Source organism: Haliotis cracherodii, unplaced genomic scaffold (assembly GCF_022045235.1).
Source record: "Haliotis cracherodii isolate W230 unplaced genomic scaffold, xgHalCrac1.p SCAF_7, whole genome shotgun sequence".
NCBI classification, from domain to species: Eukaryota; Metazoa; Mollusca; class Gastropoda; order Lepetellida; family Haliotidae; genus Haliotis; species Haliotis cracherodii.
Genome location: NW_027266330.1, coordinates 35,341,854 through 35,361,496, shown reverse-complemented (window position 1 = coordinate 35,361,496; position 19,643 = coordinate 35,341,854). Strand labels below are relative to the sequence as shown.

The 19,643-nt window shown below is 38.7% G+C and overlaps 1 protein-coding gene across 1 annotated transcript; it reads right to left on the bottom strand.

The window, feature by feature from the left end:
• Positions 1-644: 644 nt before the first annotated feature.
• Positions 645-9,622, bottom strand: LOC139447215 (uncharacterized). The gene is made up of 6 exons (XM_071228440.1): positions 8,551-9,622; positions 8,348-8,406; positions 7,565-7,669; positions 6,532-6,604; positions 4,762-4,830; positions 645-1,377 (listed from the first exon to the last, which is right to left on the bottom strand). Exons 1-6 carry the CDS (start codon positions 9,602-9,604, stop codon positions 722-724), a joined length of 2,016 nt encoding a protein of 671 aa, XP_071084541.1. The 5' UTR covers positions 9,605-9,622; the 3' UTR covers positions 645-721.
• Positions 9,623-19,643: the final 10,021 nt, after the last annotated feature.

Below are 19,643 nucleotides of genomic sequence, written 5' to 3'. Positions count from 1 at the left end.
TGACAATCATTGTCACCATCCCGACAGCGCCTTGACAATCATTGTCACCTTCACGACAGTTCATTGACAATCATTGTCACCATCACGACAGCGTCTTGACAATCATTGTCACCATCACAACAGGGCCTTGACAACCATTGTCACCATCACGACAGGGCCTTAACAATCATTGTCACCATCACGACAGCGCCTTGACAATCATTATCAACATCACGACAGTGCCTTGACAATCATTGTCACCATCACGACAGCGCCTTGACCATCATTGTCACCATCCCGACTACGCCTTGACAATCATTGTCACCATCACGACAGTGCCTTGACAATCATTGTCACCATCACGACAACGCCTTGACAATCATTGTCACCATCACGACAACGCCTTGACAATCATTGTCACCATCCCGACAGCGCCTCGACAATCATTGTCACCTTCACGACAGTTCCTTGACAATCATTGTCACCATCACGACAGCGTCTTGACAATCATTGTCACCATCACGACAGCGCCTTGACAATCATTGTCACCATCACGACAGCGCCTTGACAATCATTGTCACCATCACGACAGCGCCTTGACAATCATTGTCCCCATCACGACAGCGCCTTGACAATCATGGTCACTATCACGACAACGCCTTAACAATCATTGTCACCATCACGACAGCCCTTGACATTCATTGTCACCATCACGACAACGCCTTGACAATCATTGTCACCATCACGACAGCACCTTGACAATCATTGCTTTCTTCTCCTCTGTCATGTTGATGTCGCTGCCCACTACAGGTGTCATGCTGACAGTGAGGACAGATGGGTTATACACCCCGAACATCGGCCACAGTGGCTGACAAGAGTATAAGTTCTCTAAAGTCGATATCACTTTGTTCTCCTTCACATCAATGAAGACAATCTTCTTCCTGACGTCATCATAGACAACACCGTAATGTAGTGTGTGTGATGCCTCTGTTGTGTTGGGGAGAGTGTCAGGCAGACACTCCACACATTTCTCCTCCTTCCATGTCTTCCTGCATATCCCGCCGTGTGTTGGACAGTGGACGACGGCCATGCACCAGGAGCTGGGTTCTCCATTGATACAATGAGACACGTCCCTCTGCTCCTCCCCACACACACCCACCTCCAGGATGAGGTCGTCCTCTGTGAGTGGTTCGTCCAGACTGACTCTAGACTTCATCTCCCAGTACTGGGGACAGCCAGCCCGGGGGAGGGGGGCAGTGCTACACGTGCCATCATACTCCTTCAGTCTCCCCTCCCCTGCAGGTCTGGTGTCCGACTCCCTGTTGACCAGGTCTCCTTCTGTGTTGATGTGGACCCTGTCGAGATTGACTCTGTCTTTGTCATACTTCAGATGTATACCTACAACATATGAATGTAGTTTACTTGTGAATAAAACATAAGACAAATAGTGATAGTCAAGTTCTATAATGATATTTAAATGAAAGAAATTCACAATGTACTCATATACAAACAGTATAATATAATCACAGTGGAGTGTTAAGAACATAAAACCGTCTATGTAATACCTTGGATCTTTGTGTTTACATTGGATTCACTGATAATACTTTAACCCGACTGTAGAATTAGTAAGTAACAGGTCTAGTGCGTGGCTCGTCAGTTGTCAAATTATTCAGAACGGCAGACACAGGACATCAACATTAATTACGTCACAGAAATCAGAAATATATGCAGTTGAGATTCTGAATTACAAATACGTGGGGATATACAGAGCACGACAATCACACAGTGGGCGAACAGACGCAATCACAATGTACACCGTGTTATAGCAGAGACACGAATGAACGTGGTATAATGAGGAACATGTAGATTGCATGTCAGTGTTGAGATCACAGTGTCATGTGACCTGTTGACGTCATCTAGAAGCTGGTGAAGTATTGTGTGGCACGTTGCAGGACGCACGTGGGTTGACGATGGATGATCGTTTGGTAAGACAGCATTGTCAGTAGGGGACACAAACAATAAATAACAAATAAACAATAAACCACATTATTTTGATATATTTCTGGAATATTCTGGTAGATTGTAATGTGGAGTAGATGTATGTTATAATGTCCTTCTGGTTTCTTTATGAAGAACTTGTTGAGACTAAAAGCAGCTAAATTGAATGTAAATATGCAAATATTATTCGAACAACCTTCCCCCAGACCCGTGCAGGTAATAAATCTTGCTTGCCATTACAGGCGACTAACAGGATCGGGTGGTCAGTTTCGTTGGCTTGTTTGATGCATGTCATCGTATCCCAATTGCGTGGATCGATGCTTATGATGTCAATCACTGGATTGGATCTCCGACACACCTAACTTGCAACAAATTACCGAAATCACTCATTAATCAGTCTCGTTAATCCGACACAGTGATCAGCATACTCCGTGGTCATCTGCCCGCGAGTACACAGTCTGTGTTTTGATGCGAGACGAGTCATCGAGTAGCTGCATATTTCAACGGCTGCACAGATAAACTTGCTTAACAATAAACAATTACTGCTTTAAATAAACAAAACAGGATTAATCACATGCCTAGATTACCTCTATCTCTTAAAATCGGATACGAGTTATCGCTACTGCTGAGGACATCCTCATTACAGGTCACGTCAGAACGACCTTTCGCGAACTTTGACCGACCAATGAAATTATGTATTTATTTCTAAAGATTAATAGTCGCAAATCAAAGTTTACTCTATGACTATCGTTGGTTATTTGAAACTCGGATGTTCAGCATAGTACATGTGTCAGTGCATGGAAACAGTTGTATTATACCACAGAGAGGGTATTAAGTGTTGAAATTGAACCCAACTAACTGTACCATGTCCAGTTGTGATCACACGAGTGACCTTGGAATCGGGATCATTTATTTTATTGATTATAATCAATAAGAAATATTTTTAATAATTTCTGTCAATGGTTGCAAACCACAATTATCCAAATAAAATTTGTAAATACTAATCAATAATGCTAGCTATTTACTGTGGTTTCCCGATATAATATATGCAGGTAAGGAATATTGAATAAGTGTAATAAGAGGTTGTGAGAGAGCATTTTCCGTTAGAAATGATTGAAATATTGTAAATACAATCGACAAAACCCTTTCCATAAAATAACATGACATAACATGGGAGTGAGTGTTTTACTGTTGCTTATTATAAAATTACCAGTACTATTATTGCAGTTATTCGCGTGGGTGGTGAGTGAATGAGTATTTGCCTACTTCATTGGGGAAATTGGTGCAAAGATACCAAAATAATATGGGAGCTACAACAAACTTAAAATGGCCACTGTCATCACACCGTGTCATTTCGATCGTCAACTTCGTTGCTTTACAACAAACTTAAAATGGCCACTGTCATCCCAGATTGGTGACATGACCCAGCAGGCACATGGCATTGTTTCAACGTTGAACTTTGTTTGATCTGAGATTGCTATGTTGAAAACATTGTATCACAAGAAGAAAACAAACATATTTCTTATGTTTTCTTTTCTTAAATGTCTCTACTTGTAAGTCTAATAAGTCTGCTCTGACACTGTCTTTTAGTATATGCGCTGTCATGTCAGTGGATTCTCTGTCTGGTCAATCACTTGCATGGCAGGAGTACCGATATGCGAGTGGGTCAAGAAAAGCTATTTGTGCCCATTTTGTGAGTGACGTGTACTATCGGTAGGACAGGACATGCTCTTGCGAACACCTTGTGTTTTCAGTTATCCATTCATATAATTTTTATGCCGTTTAGGCATAATCGAATCTGTTTCAGCGGATAATCAAGACTGGATAAATCATGCCAAACGTTAAGGATTTAAAGAGTTAATACAAATCTTATCCTTTGTGCTTTTCTCCTACACGAGCTGACATGCCATCACATTTGTGAAGTACTGGACATGTTCAAAGTGGCGTCCACTCAGTCTTCCGAGTCACTGAGACACAAGGCAAGTATTGGGTACACACTTAACGAATTTGAACCAACTTAACCAAATCATATGCATTGCTGTAGACAAGGAGAGGGCGTTATTATATACTTCAGTGTGAAAGACTGAGTATTCTGAACTTGCGAAAGTGACATTTTCTTTGCAGTGAACATAACACTTAATATTTCCACTGCTATGAACATTGTCTTACAAGAGTTACCTACCCTAATATTATCTCCCCTCTATCGTAAATGTTAAGTCCGTACACAAACTCTTTGCTTCCTTTTCACTTTAGTTCCACATTGACAAGGCAAAAGAAAGGCAGATGGTCATTAATGTTCGGTTCGCAAAGCGCCATTTTTCTGTCTTAATCAGCGTGTACTGTTTCGCTTCCAACAGTGTTCTCACAAGATTCAATAATATGTTTTGTTCTACTTTATTTTGTATGTAGCCGTATTCAAATGTATGGGTTTTATTGACTTGAAATATTATTTGTTACTTTTGTGCATGGTTTTTTAAAGATTTTGCGAACGCGGAAATACTTTTCAAGTTGCAATTCCGAAGGGTATTGAAACGCCCCTGCTTGTGAAGTTTCAAGTTTTTATATTGTAATGAAAATGTACATTTTCAGGTAGTCATCTCCACACAAAAGTGTATAATACATAGGATATTCCCTGTGTCTCATGAAATATCATGTTTCCCACATATTTGTTTCAAACGATACATGGAATATCCTGTACATACTTGTCTTTACTCATCAGGTGCAGTGGTTCAGCAGATTAAATGTGTGTATATATCTCCTGAACGGAGTTATTGAGGTACTCACAATGCAGGACCATGCATCTGTCCGCTACACCTGTCTTCATCAGGTGAACACAGCCTTCAGTAGGGAAACCTGTAAGACAACAACAGCATATATAGAGCTTGTGGAATTGTCATGTGAGTAGTTACAGAAGTACTGGTGTCACATGCTGCTGGGTCTTTTTATCTCGAGCGAAACACATAGTTGGTACATGTAGGCCATCATGACGTCATTTCAGCTATCATGACAGGGAATCAAACCAGGAACATTACCAGGAGCACACCACAGACCGGATGTCATGACAGCATGAAACAGTGATGATATAGTAGTGCCAAAATATGGAAGCACTGAGGTTACTTACTTTGATAGTACTCTCTGTCAGTGGGCATTTATATTATATATATTTTTCTTTGTATATCACACAGATACAGTGGCACTTTCCTGCTACTAAATACGTGTACAATATTTGGGTCACTAGTCAAAAATACAGATTTAGAAGCGACTGAAAATGTACGTTTCAAATGCTGATTGACACTCGAACAAGGTGCGTTTGTAAAATGTTGGACACCTTTTGTTATACCCCACCTTAGCTAAAACTAAAATAAGACAGTTTTGTAAGTTTTTCTTATTCTAGGTGAACACTAAAGGAGACTTTTAAGTTCACATTAACAGGTGGCGTGACTGACGACGGGAAACAACTTGAATATGCTAAATATCCAAACAGATTGTCAAATTCAGACCTTAAGACATCTTGATATGAATAACTTTTAAACGTTCTAAACACAAACAGCAATGATTGTTTTGACATTTAAACAACAAAATCCAATTATGAAACTTTACAAGAATCGTGCCATGGGTTGTGGTTGACACCAATAGATGTGCTTTTTCTAAACATTTTTGGTCTTGTTTGCTTCCGGGTGTATACGAAGATGTCATCACTAACTTACTTAAAACAAATAAGCATTCTTGTCAAACTGCCCCAATATATATCAGACTTGTCCTCGTGAGTGTTGAATGTCTGCTGTTGGAACGAAGGCATGATATTGCGTGCACAGTATGAAGAGAAAATAGTAAAGAATCTTCACTCACATTATTTTAATTCTATCATATCGACACATTTTCCTGATTTTTATAGCATTTCTGGCACTTTTAAATAGCACATGAACAGAGAAAGATACCATAGAATCTACGCGGTACGAAGATGTCATGACTGTAGCTAGTATACATCACTCGATTACAAATTAAAGTGTGTTTTTGAAAGAATATTTCTTTTCATGTAATCAGGAAGAATATATGGATTGTATAAGGACGATATTTTACTCCGGAAACACCGGAAGTTGATCATTAATTTGTTGTGCTTTCGATTACGTTGCGCAGATGCAAAAAATGTGGATACATTACTATATACATATATACAATAAATAACAATAGATTCACCAAGCAGTGGCTTCAGTAAATAAAGATACAAGAAAAGGTTCAGTTACGAAACATACTGACAGAGTTAAATAGCATTAGTTTCTAAGTGTTCCTTATGTTTTACTATTAAAAAGCAAATTCATTTTGTACATGTTTGGTGAAATGTAAAAAGATTTTCTAATTAGCTGATTTCTTTCATTTTGAAACAGTGGACAGATAAATAGACAGTGAAACTCATCACCTAAATCAAATGGTTTACAACATTGACATTTTCTTTCAGTTAAAGGTATTTTTCCCCATCTTTTAGTTTCAATAGAAAAGCGTTGTGTACATGTAACTGAGATTGGCCAAGGTATTCAGAAATATTTCTGGACATACCAATCAAGGATGTATGTAGACGGCCAATGGTCTCTGAGACGATCTTACAGGTTTCGTCTTTCTCAGCTAGCGTCTAGAAAGGAAAAAAATGTACTGGCTGGTCATGAGATATAAACCAATTGGGATATTAATATCTATATCAAGGACATGTATATCTCTGTAAGAAACAAATTAAAACATTATTGATGGGGAAAATGGTTGTTTTTCCGTGTATTGGAAAAAGGGAGCTTGGAGATATCAAGTCTGGACAAAACAAAACGAAGGGTCCATCAGTCAGGTTATAGCTGGCAGTTCTTCCCCCGGATTACACATTAAAGTATTATTCAAAGCAAACCAATCCCTCTGTTTTACTGGGGGGATGTCACACAAAGTGTCATCTAATCCCTGTCTGTTGTGCAAACAAATATCCTGGATTACTGGGAGGATGTCATACGAAGTGTCATCTGAAAATGTGAAACAAACGTGTAGACCCATTAACCGATGTCAGCCTCCTTTGCGCACAAACGATATTGTATTGTGGACATGGTGTAGGAGGTGACAGCATGTGTTTCCAGAATTGCGGATGTCATTGAGTATTCAATGCGCCGAAGTTTCATTTGGAGCAGACACTGTTACATTGTGTCATTACCAGTGATTTTCGGAATCTCTCTGTCCCTCTCTCTGTGTTTCTCTCTCTCTGTTTCTCGCTCTCTCTCTCTCTCTCTCTGTTTCTCTCTCTCTCTCTCTCTCTCTCTCTCTCTCTCTCTCGATCGCTCGTCACGCTGAAGACCCGGGTTCGATTCCCGACATGGGTACAATGTGTGAAGCCCATTTCTGGTGTCCCCCGCCGTGATATTGCTGGATAATTGCTAAAAGCGGCGTAAAACCAAACTCTCTCTCTCTCTCTCTCTCTCTCTCTATCTCTCTCTCTCTCTCTCTCTCTCTCTCTCTCTCTCTCTCTCTCTCTCTCTCTCTCTCTCTCTCTCTCCAATAGTTGGAATATGATATAACAATATGCCTGTGATTATTGAGTGTGACAAAATGATATACAAACCATGTTCATGTTGTTTGCTTCATCATTCAATTTGTCCGTTAGGGCTTGTAGTAATTCAATTCTTTCCTTGTCTGAAGCGATATTTGATTTCAGTTCTGCAAGCTCCTGAAAAGTAAAACATACCTTTTGATAGAAGATCGAGGCTGTAAAATAATACTTTTAAATCAAGCAGCAAAAAGGCTTTCTTACAGTTACATCAGGTTGATGCAAGTATTGTGTGATCAAGAGTTTATGTCCATCACATGATTTGGGCCTACGAAGTAAAGAAAGCTAACTTCACGTTCTGGTAGTAGTGCTCTGATCTGTCCAGTATCCCCAGCAACCATCTCTGATACTGTCATCCAACACAATGTTTTGATACTATCTGTCAGTTGATCTGATACTGATAATGACGTTAGCTGCTAGATTTCGTACATGAAAACCAGCAGCTCTCTCCAGGCTGGAGGGATGATGTGGACAATGAGAACAGTTGGATTAACATCATGTATCAGTTTGCTCTCTGCATCAACAGACACTCCACCAGAATGAAGAGAAGATACAAACGCCACGCTCTAACAAGTCAGCTCCATCAATATCAGCATATCATCTATCTGACACTCTGTATGGAATCTTTATCTTTTGATGTCAGACACTTTAAAATCTGACAGATTCTGCAGAATGCTATTTTCGTCTTCAAGGTGCTTCTAAAATATTCAGATAAAATGCATACACTATTATGATTGGTATGGTGAAGACTTGACTGTGGGCTTCTTCCTATATGAATCCTTAGCTAATTTTACATACCATTTCGTGTTTCTGTTCCAGGTCCGCCAAATAGACATCATCAGTCTGTGTTTGCTTATCTGAAATTGAAGAAGCAAATTTTGAAAAAGTAGGAACTGGAAATAATACTGTGTGAAAAGCACATGAAAATCATGAATTCTGTTTTTCAGACTTTTGGCACATATCATTCTCAAAGGACAAGAAATGTTTTTTTATTTACATACCATCACCTGTGTCAATTATCTCTTCTTTTGAAGCAGTGATGGTACCAAATGCAGACATATCTGATTTCAGTTTGGACAAGCCGTTGGTTTTGAAGGCAGCTGTGGGTACATCGTGTGTTTGAGGTGCAGCAGTCTCCAGGCAAGTCCGAGTTATCCCCTCAACAGAACTCTCTAGTTGCAAGAGAAACGATTTGGAAGCATAGACAACACTTTTTCTGATGTAATCTAAAAGCTCGGTGCATTTTGCTTGATCCTCTTCACATGAGGTTTGAAGAGCACGGAGAGTTGCCTTGGTTTCCCTGGTCTGACTTTCAAGATCAATCAAGAGTTCCTTCTCCCTTTGGTCAAGCTGTGATCTTAAAGACTGGAACGTATGTCCTATTGTCTCTCTCAATGGGTTTTGCGTCCTGTCTGCTAACTTTGTATCTTGTCTGATACTCTGAAGGTGTGTTTGCTGACGAGACAGTAGCGCCGACAGCGCTTTCCCGTGTTGTTCAATCCGCTGTTTAACGCCTTCAGCAGCCTCATCCAGATCCTCAACCTCATGATCCGCGTGCTCTCCTCTGCTACATCGACCACAGATAGACATGTTGCAGCTTTTGTCAAACAAATCAAGTGGATAACGGTTGTGAATACTGCAATGTGTTTCATGTTCGAGATTTTGCGGAATAATATCCCCAAACTTGTCCACGAGATGGTTTCTGGTACGTTTGACGCTGCTGTGCATGTTCCGGCAGTATTCACATAGGAAGTCTTCACACTCCTGACACCAACACACAGCCTGATTTCCATCATCTTCATTTGTACAAAGAAGCTCTGTGGGGTGATGTTTGACTGTCAAGTGGAATATTTCCTTCTGTCTCACTGCATCCTTCTGGAGGCTTGTGTCTGTGAGGTTGACCCCCCTCTGACATGTAGAGCATGATATCACACCACCAGCTGCAGATGTCACACACGTCTCACACACAGCGTGTAGACAGGGCAGTAAGTAGGGGACTGGACCTTTCAGCATAAACTGCTGCTGACAGACAGAACACTTCGGGAAGGTGTCCATTCTGAAAGACAGAAAACAATACTGACCAACTTTGCGATACATATCCACATTGCATTGGTGTAGACATGCCAGCTTTGTGTTGATCAACTTAAGTTTTCCTGAATATGTGGTACTTTTTTAAATTGGCAGACATGGTAATAAAATGCTTTTCTGAGACCATGTTTGCATTCCATGAAACATCATTGTAAACATGGTTGGTTTGATTCTGTTGAGCCGTTTAAGTGTCAGATATTAAATTATGGCATTGGTTCACTTGTGAATGTGACGCACAATAAGAAACGGGTGCAAAATCTAAATATGAATTCAGAAAATTGTTCCTTAACAGTGTTTACAATATAATAGTAGAGAAAGGGGCAAATGTAGTGGGCGGGTCCATACAAACACATGACTTCTAGATGTCTTATCTACCGCTGGGAGGTGGGTGGCCTAATAGGTGGAGCAGTCACTAGTCCAGACTGGTTCGATTCCCAGCATGGGTACAATGTGCGAAACCAATTACCGGTGACTTTTGCTGAAAGCTGCGAGAAACCATACTACCTCACTCTCTTATCTACACACTATGCTCGCAGAATGAACACGGCAGGTAGGGCAATGTCACAAACACCTACTGGTATTTGTGTTAGACAGGTATTACACCGACATAATGAATAATATAAGGGCCATATCACAATGGGTGGATGTTCTAAACTGTGCTTTACAACAGCTATATTGACTACATATTTGAAAAATTAACACTAACATTTATATCATACAACAACTATCCACAAAATACACAAACCACAATTCAACTACTTCAAACATAACCCTGCATAGCAGAGCGTATTTCACTTATTCTTGATATACTCCTCAATAAGTACCTACTCATTTTACAGAATCCACTAATGCGTGAAAGGCATAGCACCAGTACATGTACCTCTCACTATACATGTATATTCAGAAACAATACACACCAATACATGTACTCCAGAACAAGCAGCACCAGTTCGTTCAGCACGTGTATAGAATCACAATGATAAAGCCATGTCTCAATTATTATCATTACCGCATATACACTACATTCCACCATCTCCAATCTCATTTTAACAAAATAATTGAAGACTCTATATTTACTAATGTATAAACATCTGTTTACAGCCTGCCTAAAGCAGAGGCGACTATGCTTGTCGTAAATTGGGTGGTCAGGCTCGCTGTCATGGTAGATGCATGTCATCGTATCCCAATTGCGTGGATCGATACTTATGATGTCAATCACTGGATTGTCTGGTCAAGACTCGATTATTGACAGACCGCCGTCAGATAGCTAGAATATAGCTGAGTTCGGCGTTAAACAACAAACAAACAAAGCCTAAAGCAGCGTTCAAGGCCACTCATTGCATACACACAGCTACCCTACCCTCCTATGAGAGATCCTCACTGTACATGTACATTCAGCAACAACATAGAATCAATAGGGTGTACACATGATAAGCATCGCCATTCGATAATTCACAATAACAGAAAATAACTTCCTCTTATCTTACACAGTGTGTGTATTCTACAGTTATTAGCCGTCTAAATACAGTCACTATCGCTGTAGTGTAAGCAAGGACATGTCTGTCCATACCTCTGTTATACACGGCGACGCGGCCGAGTGTTTTCTATTATACACCAAAACAGTAAAGTGTGTCTTGACTTGTATAAATGAAGCCCGGCACTCGTTGTAAAACGAAAGTAGGAATGGGTAGCAATCAGCAAACACTGATATTCAGGATATACACTGTAACAATAGAGGTACATGTAACACCTGCAGTAGCCTGACAGTGTCTTGACATATACATGCAAGTTTTGACACTAGATATGGAACAGGGTTTGAGCCAAAATGTTGTGAAGAGAACACTCGGTACATAGGAAAAGTCCAAGGTTTGAGGTCAGCTACCATCAATAACGCGTATGTCTCCTGTTGGAATCGATAGCGGCCTGACATATCCTGCCGATTGAAGAGACGAGTATGCGAATATCATCCTTGGGAATGGTAGCCCACTCAGCCTGCAACGCAAAAGCCAACTGCTGCAACGTCTCGGGTTGTGGTTAACGTCGTCCTTGTAAAATGAAGTAGGGAAATGGTGTAGTCACGTTATAGTAAACTACAGGCTCCACAATCTATGAAACACTATGAAACACTGGTTGTAACTGTTAGGGATCATCAAAGCATATGTACATGCAAGTTTTGGCTTATCTCTGAAGTGGCGTACTGGGCGAGAGACGAGACACAACACACCTAAATATACATAGATTTTCTACACAACCAAAATTGCTACCTTGTTTTCTTTATAATAATAATATATTGCCCAGCTACGAACTTATATTTGGCTTTCAAAGAGATGTCATGAATCACATATATTAATGTATTAACAGGGAGTTACATTTACTGAATATTTATGTTTATATTTTGTTTCATTCGACTGATATAATTAATACATTTCTTCTTTCTTGGTTTGATGACTGGCTGAAGTAGATTCCTTTTCATCTATATTTTAGCTGTATCTTTCATAAAGTTCGGGGTAATGCTATTAATATCCTCCATGTTATTAATAATGATCTATCATATGATCGGGTCAGGGTCTGTCAGGGACTTCAAGAGGCTGTTTCAGATATCTTCTGTCTCATACATCTTCCCGAGATAAAGGCTTTAACTGACTATAACAGTTAAGATTCCGAACTAGGCTGAATTTATGGAGTTACATTGTGGCTTGACTAACAAAGACTATGCAAAGTCAAATCAAAATCGTGTAACAAAATCGACATCCAATTTATAAAGAACATGGTGGCTGCTATGTAAATTTCAGTCAATTGCACGATTTTCAGAACCATTTTGTTGAAGCAAAATGCAGGTGATACGAGAGATGGAATCTGATTGGTCAATAGTGGGGACAAAGAAGGGAAATAACTTATAAAAGCGACTGGTGGCGCTACGAAGGAGACACAAAATTATTGCCTAGGGTTGAAACTGATAGTCAGCTAAATCTCTTTCCTCGGGAAGATGGTTTCATATGATATTGATACCTTTTTGTTTGATCTTTAATTTCTACAGAAATTTAAAGATTTCACATATTTTCATATTGTCGTGCAGTATACAATATTATTTGCTTCAGTAAATAATGTTTGAAGGAGATATATTGGTTTTTTTTTAAGAAACCAATCTGATCTGAGACTCCTTGTTTTATGTACAATAATATATTGTTTAAAAACTTTGAAATAAAATAATTTCTTCTATGAAATCACATGTCATGAAAAGCATAATTGACTATACATGCTACTATACATTACATGATATTTGTGCTTAGTGTATGAAATAAAAACATCAATAAGTAGTGTTTGATAATTCTTAACTATCTTGACCATCGTATTTCTTGAAAGCTATATTTTGTAAATCAAGTGGCACTGCAAACACGAAAACGTCGTTTTTTTCCGTATATGGTCATTGGACGGAAAAACGACTAAAAATTCATTAAAATTGATTAATTGGTCAGCGTCTAGAAAGTGTCCAGAAAAGGGTCGAGTTTTTCAAGCGTAAAATGGACGGAAAAACGATGCTTTTTGCTCCGCCTTGTACAACTGTTAACGGCCAATCAGATGGCGCTGGTCCCCCGACGCACGTGATGTCCAAGGCTTCCTTTCGGAAGCTTTAGGTTTCGTATTTCTGGCATGCCTTGCTCTAGTATCTCTCGCGCGCAGTGCAGCGAGATTTGCTGATAAGCTAGTTTTAGGATATGTTACATGTTAATGGAATTCAGACACGCGCCAAGAAGTCAAACCAAACAATGTTACTAAGTTTATTGTGGTAACGGCTATGTACAGTTACCCCTATCGGATAATGGGTTGTGTTTCATTTGGTTATAACAATAACTAATTTTTTAATGTGAAGTTTACAAGATATACGACTTGGACGCGAGGTCGGTCACATGACGTTCTTCACGTGACTGTATTATTGAAAAGCCGTAAACACTGACTACTTCCACATTCCTGGGGAAAACCCTTGGAATTCCCTGGTACGAATTCATACAGAAGCGTGGTTGCAAGCCCATTTAAGGATACCCTCGCTACAACCCATCCCAGAGAGAAAAAAAACACGAAAAAAAATCCAAACTGTCGCAGTGACAATTTACAGAAATCTATGAATTTACCTTAGTATCTATTTGACACATCTTCACAATCACATTTCAATGATCGGCCAATTGATCAGTGATGCCAAAGGCTTGAAATAGCCACAGGTTAATTAACAACTTCGAAAATATCTCCCGTCACGTTTATCGTGTCGGCCATTTTGACGTATTGTACTTGATGTAAATGTATTACGACGCTGTCATTGTAATTGACTTACTGAGGTAATTCTGCAAAAGATCTTCTCATCTTATGAGGATATTGTTTGGAATATATTTCTTGTAAACATACTAAAACATATGTTCCTCGCTTTGGGGGGAACTATTTTATTCCGGGGTGGCCCATTAAATCTAGTAGTAAGTCAAGGCACCATGCGTGATCTGTTATTTTATGTGTTTAAATTACGATTTGGGGCGTTAATAAAATACACTGACGCAAGTATATTCTATTCAAATCAATTGGATAATTGAATATGCTTTCTTTTACATATTACATAACATCAAGCACAAAATATGAACAGTTGCAGTAACACACTACGTTAATCGCATTAAACATCATCTTGAAGATCTATGAAATCAGAAGCTGCAACACTCTATCTTTTAACTGGCATGTCAGACTTCTATTTCATTACTCAGTTTTATTTGCACGGATTACTATGGAAGGGACATTGTCTCGTTGTCGCATTGTCGCATTGACGCCTTTACAACAACAAGCAAAACCTGTCAAAATTAACAAAAGCGCGACAATTGGCCATTTGTCGCATTGTCGCGTGTTCGCATTGTCGCTCTTTGATAATCCTTTTCTTTATTTTACAAAAGGGCGACGATGCCGTAACGCGACATTTTCAAGGTCAAAATATGTCTCGTTGTCGCATTGTCGCCCCATCACAAATGTGTATAAAAGGCGTAAAGTTCAGTTATTGTTACAGTTAGGAAGTTCAACCTGATAATTGTACGTCTTGAAATGAAAACACAAGTCCGTCCGCGAGTCCATAACGTTTTATTATGAGCTCTTCTCTAAAAGTGCTTAGTGTTCAACTCCCAGTTCCAAACACGTAGTACCTCCTCAATAATCCACATACCTCCAGTGCAGTGGTCTTCCGGAAGATCTTACTCTTGACCGTATTAGACAACTGACGAGTGCACGCCTGACCTGTGACCTCGTTGCAACCCTCATGAGGTGTTTGCCGAAGGGAGAGGTGTAGGAAATGTGTGCTCCAGCCCAGCGCAGAGCTCGCGACACACTGTATACTGATGTATACAGTATATTGCAGTTGATATACTGTATACTGCATGTGATACTTATTTGCGGAAATGTTACAACTTTCAAGATTCAAGATTCAATTTGCATATATTTCATATACAACAGACCGCCGTCATATATCACTGGAATACTGCTGAGAGCGGCGTTAAAACAAATTGTTTTCATAATGGAGCGCTGCAGTCATTTAAAATAGAACCGTATACATATGTACATACCAACTCACTCTATTTGTTTCGAATATTCAGCAGAAACTATATTATAACCAGGTCTTTGGGAAAAGATATCAGATTTTCATAAGCAGCCACATAGGGATGATAAAGGACCCCTCGCTGATTAGGTTCTTGTTTACTTAAGAGCAGAGTTGGCCATGTTAGATGATATAACCAAAATCCGGGAGCTCCGGCGGGGGCAAGCTGGTCTTGTTAGTGTATGGTATGAGCTGTGACGTTGACCCAAGAGAATAATGTAAAACATGAGACCAACTCAAGTCTATAATGATTGGGAAAGTCTAGATTTCCACAGCTCTAGCCTGAAATTAAGGATTGTTCTATGCTCCATTTTAATTGTATTATTTTCATTTTGTAGACATGGATGGACCAACCAGGAAAGAAATTGATGGAATATTAATATCACATGTTACCACTGATCCAGTAAAAATTCATAACACAATAATAAATTAGTATTTGACATTACGGCATTTGATTATTAGGGCATGATCATGTACATGTTCACTGTAGTAATGTACACACCAGTCAACTTGATTATAATTTTTATCAAAGTGTAGCGCGGCATCAACGATTACTTTATGATATCCTCACTTGTCATCGATGTATTGACATCGAACAATGGACGGCAATTCGAAATTCTTATGGATAGCTTCAATAGGGACAGCGCCGGTGTCAGTACAATTTTCCTAGTTAAAATAAGTATCTACAAAATATAATCTGAAGCAGACAAGAACAATATTTTTTTATTAATGCTTACTTTCATGGATAGAATTAAGGCAATCTAGGCTTGCCAAATCGTTCTAGACTTGAGCTGGATTCCTTTTAAATTTATTCTGTATGGTCTGGGAGACGAACAGGCGTCAGTATCGCATTGAGAACTGGGACAGCCTTAATCAGTGTAATCAGATATGTTGTGGAGTTTCGGTTTTGGGCTGTTTGCTGAATATATAGAATTGCGAGTTATGTATACTCTGTATTCTTTCGTCATGGAAGTCCATATTTCAAGGCATGTATTTGATATTCATAATAACTCCACAAAAGCTACACAATGGCAACAAAACGGTACCAGCATCACAGATACCAATAATACATGAGACACATATAATTACTTTAAAGTTAAAACATGTATCTAAATAGAAAATTAGAAGGATACACTTCCGACATTTTTCGTATTTTGTTTTCGTTTGGAGAGAGAAGTTGTGATTGGTATCTGATGGGTGCAAACAGGTGTTCCCTTCCGCCCAGGCCTTGCGGCAATGCTATAGCCCAAAATGAAACAAGCCTTGTTCAACAGGTTCAGACTCAAATTTCTATCCCACTTGGGCTCCTTTTAAATTTAAATATAATTTCTCGTGTCGATATGTGTCAGAAGAAATGAAATATTACAGCACTGGTGAATAGGTTATATGCGCGTCAGCGTCGATCCTATAATATCCTTTTATGCAAAATACATATATACTGATGAATTAAGGTAGTAATACTACGCAAATATGTGTCCAGATGCATACATCAGTATCATCTCGTGATCTTAATTCGTGCTTTGAGCCCTTTTTCTACCGGAGATTCTGGGGTGTTACATCACACCAGAAAGCCAGGTCCAAATTCAAGTCATAATTTCATGGTCCGTCTTGTATGTTGGAAACCAATATCGCAATATGGCTAAATATTGCTGAACGTGGTATTAACCCGATTACTCACATAATTATTCCATTGTCTACAGTCATCTACGAACACTGTACTATCTTTAAGGAGGTATATCTGTATCATCCAAATGTCCATACATATATGTCCACATTTATATGTATAAAGCAAGTCGTCCTGCACTCTTCCCTAAAAGATAAATGTTAAGCAATTCCTCTGTACGAATTTATATAATGTAATATCGTTTTAATGTAATGCTGATGCAGTAAACGTACCACAGACCTGATGCTAGAATAACATCTAATTTCTGAAATGAACATATTTTACAGAAAAAGGACAATACTTAACAATACTTATAAAATATAAGAACAAGGAGCCAAGAGCCAAATATTGGGCTGTGTTGGACATATTTGTTTCGGGGTCTTATGACAGACAAACCTGATGCCTTTAAGTATAAAGATAAGTAAGTATAGATGTTGTACATATTCAAATATGTTCGTGATTAACCCAACCTTGAAAAATATTGAAAGATGAGTGGTAACTATTTATGCCATTATTTCAAATTAGAATGAGAGCACATCAGGAAAGCATGGTACTTTAATATACGTATCCTGTTAACCCTTGTTATTCTTTTTTAAGTAAGAGCAGCATGTATATCGAGAGTATAGGTTTGGTGCGTGACTTATCACACAGTACTTTCAGAAAGTGTGCATATTCTGTTTATCGGCAATAAATAACTGTTACATAAGACGATTCATACGGGTAAATACGATTTACTTCAGAACTAGTAGAGATTATTTAAGGTTAGGGGGAAATGTATGTAATTAATTAAACTTTGGCCCGGTTTGAAGGATTTGGGTCCTGGCTAGGGCTTTGTGTTGGACGTGTAGACGGCATTTCCAGGTTTGACGTATCAATGACAAAAATGATGTCAGATGCAATTCTCTGCCTTTTCGGGTGAACAATTGGCTTGCCTTTGGATGTGTTTGTGGCGGGTGCCACTAGTGGATCGGAATGAGCTCGCGTTTTTGCGAGCATCCAGTGTCATCATTTATTATGGTGAATCATGAAACATGCTCCTGATGTTGTCGCAATGGTGCAGTTGGCGCTACTTTTGGCAAGGGTTTCTCATGATAATGGAAATGCTTATGTCGCTTTTGTTGACCGATAAACATGAAAAGATATAAAGTTAGTGTATATGGTCATGTAATTAAGAAACAAACGACGAGTGGGAGTTGTTCATTGTACGATAAACAACGACCGAGACTCGTTTATTTCTATATGAGATATCAACATTACGTAAGCCTCTTTTAGGGTGTTAAATTAGGAAAAAATACACGCTTTACAATATTTACCCGTACTTAAATAATGATGATTCCTTGAATAGAATCCGCCAGCGGCCATGCTAGATAAATCCATTTTAGGATTTGAGTTTGGTCCCGCATATTCTCACAATTTTCTCGTCAATCATCTGTACCTTTTCTCCCAATACCGATTGTCATATCACTCTCACTTTCGGATTCTCCAGCAACATTTATTGGGAACAACTCACTAGACACATACCTCTCAAAAATAAGGTCAAATTTACAAATTTTACTTTTCAAGTTGCGAGTGCATGTTCGAATCTAAAAAAATGACGTCATGATAGAACAATGTTTTATCGTGAAATAAATATCGCTTCCTTCTTTGTTCTTTGTGATTTATCGCGTAGCTATCTTATATCATCAAATGCCAATTTCTAATTGCTTTATCATGACGTATCCGTGTCATGTAGCAATAACATACACAAATATCGTTGACTTCGACGTTGAATAGTGTCATGAAATATGATTATCCTCTTGTGTGCAATATTTCTGGTTGATAAATCTAACATATTCTTACTTTAAGAATAGCGTCTATACATTATTATATATCCCTTATCAGGTCTCTGTAACATTTGCAAAATGATACAAATATAAAAATACAACTGAACCTAAATGTAATGTTTTAATATCCTTACGTTGCTGAGTGCAGCATTTAACAACAAACAAACAAAACATAATATCTTTAAGAATTATGTTAACAATTCCGATGCTAATAATAATCTCACAATCTCCATACCTCTTTCTCTCTATGAAAACATAATAACTTTTTTTTTAATAATCTGAAGGAATAATAATGGCAATACTATCATAATTATCATCATTATTTATGTTACTTATCCTCAAGCGAAGTAGTCCTCCACATTATACATTCAGTGTAGAAGCCCATGAACATATGAACTATGTAACATACATTCATGGAAATTAGATGAACAGTTGAAGTTAGCAAATGATATTATTCGGTCGAACGTCTATCAGCCATCTATTCTATTCGTGAAGAACATTTCACGTGGGACCAACAGAGGGAATTATGACTATCGACTTGCTAATTATTTTTTATATTCATGCCAGCTCAAACGATCTATTGGCTTGATTTATTGTTATGGTATCCACAAAATAAGTAGGATCCGATTTTTTCCGTTTTTGTTGAAATAAAACTGAATAATATTTGCTGTTTACATATCAAAGTTTGCCAAATTTTTACAAAATGTTTGCCCACAGCAAGGCTTCGTATCCCCAACATATTGTGCTAGGAACAGTATCACTGGACTGAGGGAGGGCGGTATTCCTCCTTGTGGGTCACCTGCTTGGCAATATGGGACGGGAAAACTGCAGGGGGTGAGGGCAGTTAAGTTGATGGTACAGACAGATAAGAGAGATCATTTTACAAATGTGAAACCTCAGTCC